The following is a 4,730-nucleotide window of genomic DNA, read 5'->3' on the forward strand; positions in this document are numbered from 1 at the left end:
GCTAGGGTTTAGGGTTTAGGGTTTAGGGTTTAGGGTTTAGGGTTTGGGTTTAGTGCTTAGGGTTTGCGTTTAGTGTGTAGAGTTTGAGTTTCGCGTTTAGAATTTACAGTCAGGAGTTTGGTGGCTGCAGTTTAGGGTTTGAGGGTGAGGGTTTAGGGTTTAGGGTTTGCCACTGCTGCTGCTACTGCTGCTGCTGCTGCTGTTGCTGCTGCTGCTGCTGCTGCTGCTGCTGCTGAGTGTGTCTGCAGCAAAAGTGGGGCCCCTCTGCTGCTTTTGTTTGTTTAAATTTGTTAAATTAAATTAATTTATTTATTTAAATTAAAAAATAAATAAATTAAATAAAAAAGAAGAAAAAGGCAGCAGCAGCAATCGACGGCAGCGGCTGGCGAGCGCTGAGTCCGGCCAAACCCTAAACCCTAAACCCTAAACCCTAAACCCTAAACCCTCAAATTTGGGGCTTTTTCTTCGGCTCTTCAGCATTTCAAACAACATTTTAACATTTTGTCCATTTTAGGGTTTAGGGTTTAGGGTTTGAAGTCCCTGGAGGCCCCTGATCGGCTGCAATTACCCCAGAGTGACCATTGGTTCGCCTGCTGCTGCTGCTGCTGCTGCTGCTGCTGCTGCTGCTGCTGCTGGCCTCTCCAGAGTCTCTACCAGGAGTTTGATTTTTTTCTGAAATATAACTCATCAGCCGCAGCCACACCGGCTGCTGCTTGGACAGCAGCAGCAGATATTCTTGCTGCTGCTTGAGAGCCTGAGCGTTCGAGGAGACACACCATGCGCGGTCTTCGGAGAGCAGCAGCAGCAGCAGCTGCTGCTGCTGCTGCTGCTGCTGGGGCCTTCCTTATAGTGAGTCAGGGAGCCCTAGCATCCCCAGCCTCAGCAGCAGCAGCAGCAGCAACAGCAGCAGCAGCAGCAGCAGCAACAGCAGCAGCAGCAGCAATCTAATTGCAGTGACTGCGCCCATGTGCCTCAGACGGAGACTGTCTCCGGCTCAAGTGTCTCCTTTGGTACCTTCTCTAGGACATCTCCAGGGGCCCCCTCTGGGGGCCCCCCCGGGGGCCCCTCTGGGGGCCCCTCTGGGGGCCCCTCTGGGACCCCCCCCGGGGGCCTTTCCAGGGGTTCTTCTGGGGGCCCCTCCAGGGGGCCCCTTGGGGCCCCCCCCGGGGGCCCCCCAGGGGGCCTCCCTGGGGGCCCCCCCAGGGGCCCCCCCGGGGGCCCCCCGGGGGGCCCCCCGGGGGGCCCCCCGGGGGCCCCCCGGGCGTCTCTGAAGTTGGAGAACCCGCACGACCCTCTGTATGGAGGGTCGAGGAGACTGGTGGGGGGCCCCCGACGAAGTGTCTCCTTTGAGCAGCTGGCAGCAGCAGCAGAGAGCAGCAGCAAAACTTTTGTGTCTGCTGCTTACCAAGTCAGTGTCAAAAGCAAAGAGACCCATCTTCTTATTGAACAACTTCGCAGCCAGGGGGCCCAGGGGGCCCCCCGGGGGGCCCCCCGGGGGGAGACGGGAAAGGAGACACTAAAGGGGACAGGGGAGGAGACAGAAGAGGAGACGGAAAATAAAGGGGAAAGTGGAAATGAAAATGAAAGGGAAAAGAAAAGGCAAAAGGAGACAAAATGGAAATCCAAAAAGGAGACAAAAAAATGGATTCCGCAGACTTTCCGGAAAGTGTCCCTTGCTGAACAAGGTGAGGAGACACCTGGGCCCTTTTGTGTTTCTTTTCTCTCCTTTTAAAATTCTTTTCTTTTTTGTCCCCTTTTTAATCTCTTCTTTCTTCTTTTTTTGTCTCCTTTTTGATCTCTTCTTTCTTCTTTTTTTGTCTCCTTTTTCATGTCCCTTTCTCTCTTTTTTGTCTCCTTTTTAATGTCCTTTTTTCCTTTTTTGTCTCCTTCTTCATGTCTCCCCTATTGTCGTTTTTGTCCCCTTTTCGTTTCCTGTTTTGCTTTTTTAGTTTCCCTTGTGTCCCCTTTTTGTCTCCTTTTTGTCTCCTTTTTGTCTCCTTTTTGTCTCCTTTTTGTCTCCTTTTTGTCTCCTTTTTGTCTCCTTTTTGTCTCCTTTTTGTCTCTCCAGGATTTAAAGTGTTTAAAAGTGTTTAAAAGAGTTTAGAATTGTTTAAAAGGTTTTGAAAGGGTTTAAAAGGGTTTTTAAACCTTCACGAGGTTTCAAATTATTTCAAGGGGTTTTTGAGGGTTTTAAAAGGGTTTAAAAGGTTTGAAAAGGGTTTAAATGGTTTCAAAAGCCTTTAAAAGGGTTTAAAAGGGTTTAAGAGGTTTAAAAGGGTTTAAAAGGGTTTAAAAGGGTTTAAAAGGGTTTAAAAGGGTTTAAAAGGGTTTAAAAGGGTTTAAAAGGGTCTAGATGATTTTAAAAGGTTTTAGATGATTTGGAACGACTTTAAAAGGGTTTAAAAGGGTTTAGATGATTTGCAAAGAGTTTAAAAGGTTTTAAAAGGGTTTAAGAGGGTTTAGAAGGGTTTAAAGGGTTTTAAAAGGGTTTAAAAGGGTTTAAAAGGGTTTAAAAGGGTCTAGGCGAGTTTAAAAGGTTTTAAATGATTTCGAAAGGCTTTAAAAGGGTTTAAAGGGTTTAAAAGGGTTTAAAAGGGTTTGGAAGGGTTTAAAAGGGTTTTAAAAGGGTTTTAAAAGGGTTTTAAAAGGATTTAAAAGGGTTTAAAGGGTTTTAAAAGGGTTTAGAAGGGTTTAAAAGGGTTTAAAAGGGTTCAAAAGGGTTTAAAAGGGTTTAAAAAAGCTATCTATTTGCTGCAGGTGTCTCCTATTACGGGATTGACTCGAACACGAGCAGCGGGGCGCAGGCGTACGTGGACCTGCAGTGTACGTACACCGGAGAGGCGGCAGGTGTCTCCTTCGTTGTGGGGCGTTTTCGAAAGGAGACAAATCAGTTTTATTGTTTTATGGAAAGTGAAATAGACCTTTTTCGGAGAAGTCCGGAGTGCATTGACTCCTGCATGCAGCCCCTGCCTTGCCAGGGGGCCCTCAGTCTCCAAACTGTCTCCAAATTAAAAGGAGACACTTTTCGCAAAGAGAGACACCTCAGCCTCGACCCTGACCTTCTTCTCTCCGAGTTCTGTCGTCAGCTCCTCACTGTCTCCGTTTTTATTTCTTATTTATTTATTCTTTATTTATTTATTTATTTATTATTTATTTATTTATTTGTTTATTATTTATTTATTTGTTTGTTTATTTATTATTTGTTTGTTTGTTTGTTTGTTTGTTTGTTTGTTTATTTATTTATTTATTTGTTTGTTTGTTTGTTTGTTTGTTTGTTTATTTATTTGTTTGTTTGTTTGTTTGTTTGTTTATTTCTGCTGTCTCCTTTTAGTTGTCTCTTTGTTTGTTTGCAGTTTATTTCTGCTGTCTCCTTTTAGTGGTCTTGTTTGCTTTTGTTTGTTGGTTTGTTTTTACTGTCTCTTTTTAACTGTCTCTTTTTAACTGTCTCTTTTTAACTGTCTCTTTTTAACTGTCTCATTATTTCCTTCTCCATTTGTTGTCTCCGTCTTCAACTGTCTCCTTATTTTTCTGAATTCCTTTCTCAAGTGTCTCCTTTCTTAATTGTCTCTTTTTTTATATTTTTCTGTCTCCTTTTCTCAATTGTCTCTTTGTTTTTATTTCTGATGTCCTCTTTACTTCAACTGTCTCCTTTCTTAATTGTCTCCTTTTATTTTTCTGTCCCTTTTACTTCAGTTGTCTCCTTTGTTTCTAACTTTTTCTTTTAATTGTCTCCTTTCAGTCTGATGTTTCTGGTCTCTTCAACTGTCTCCTTTTTATTCTTTGTTTTCTTTTAATTTAATTTAATTTATTTTATTTTAATTTAATTTCTTTTAATTTATTCTTTCCTCTAGATAATAAAAGGAGACACTTTGACTCAGAAAGGAGACACTTCTAAAACGGAGACACTCAGAGCAGCACAGCAGCCCCTGCCCCTCCAATCAAATCTCTCTATCCTCCGCTTCTGCTGCTGCTCCTTTGCTGCTGCTGCTGCCTTGCTGCTCCCTTGCTGCTGCTGCTGCTGCTGCTGCCTTGCTGCTGCTGCTGCTGCTGCTGCTGCTGCTGCTGCTGCTGCTGCTGCTGCTGCAGACACTTCTCGGGTGCAGAAGACTCTGGACGCTTTGTGCGGGCCCTCTGCGGTGGCGCGAAGAGACTCTTCGGACTTGTGGCGATGTGTGTCTCCTGTCTCCTTTTCGGAGGCCTTTTTGGCCCCCCAAGAGGGTACTGCGGGGGCCTCCGGGGGGGCCCCCGGGGGCCCCCAGGAGGAGACACAGGGGGCCCCCGAGGGGCCCCAAAAGGAGACAACTGTCTCCTTCAGTTGGCTGCTGCAGGACAAGACCTGCGTCGACGACTGTGGGGCCCCTGTCTCCTGCTACGGCCAGCCCACAACTCCGGGGGGGACTATTCTTGCGGAAGGAGACAATGTTGTCACTCAGCTCTCCAAGCAGTTCTGCCGTCAGTCCCCTTTGCTGCTGCTGCTGCTGCTGCTGCTGCTGCTGCTGCTGCTGCGGTGTTTCTGCGGTTTTTGCTGCTTTTTTCGCGCCGTTTTTGCTGCTGCTGCAGCAGACGCAGCAGCAGCTGCAGCAGCTGCTGCTGCTGCTGTTGGTGCGTGTTTTCTGCGCTGGCTGCCTCCTCCTTCCCGCCGCACTTGCTGCTGCTGCTGCTGCTGCTGCTGCTGCTGCTGCTGCTGCTGCTGCTGCTGCTGCTGCTGCTGCTGCTGCTGCTGCTGCTGC

The 4,730-nt window shown here is 46.8% G+C and overlaps 2 protein-coding genes across 2 annotated transcripts; one reads left to right on the forward strand and one right to left on the reverse strand.

The window, feature by feature from the left end:
- Positions 1 to 777: 777 nt before the first annotated feature.
- On the forward strand, positions 778 to 1,732 carry ENH_00016800 (hypothetical protein; the record flags this gene model as incomplete). Its single annotated transcript, XM_013579225.1, has 2 exons — positions 778 to 849; positions 977 to 1,732. The coding sequence occupies 2 exons, from the start codon at positions 778 to 780 to the stop codon at positions 1,730 to 1,732; spliced, it is 828 nt and encodes a 275-aa protein (XP_013434679.1).
- A 2,206-nt stretch (positions 1,733 to 3,938) lies between these two features.
- ENH_00016810 (hypothetical protein) lies at positions 3,939 to 4,730 on the reverse strand (the record flags this gene model as incomplete). The annotated part of the gene is made up of 1 exon (XM_013579226.1): positions 3,939 to 4,730. A coding segment is annotated over one exon (792 nt), but the record flags the coding sequence as incomplete, so codon positions are not given.

Source organism: Eimeria necatrix, genomic scaffold, assembly GCF_000499385.1.
Source record: "Eimeria necatrix Houghton genomic scaffold, Enh_scaff1547, whole genome shotgun sequence".
NCBI lineage: Eukaryota > Apicomplexa > Conoidasida > Eucoccidiorida > Eimeriidae > Eimeria > Eimeria necatrix.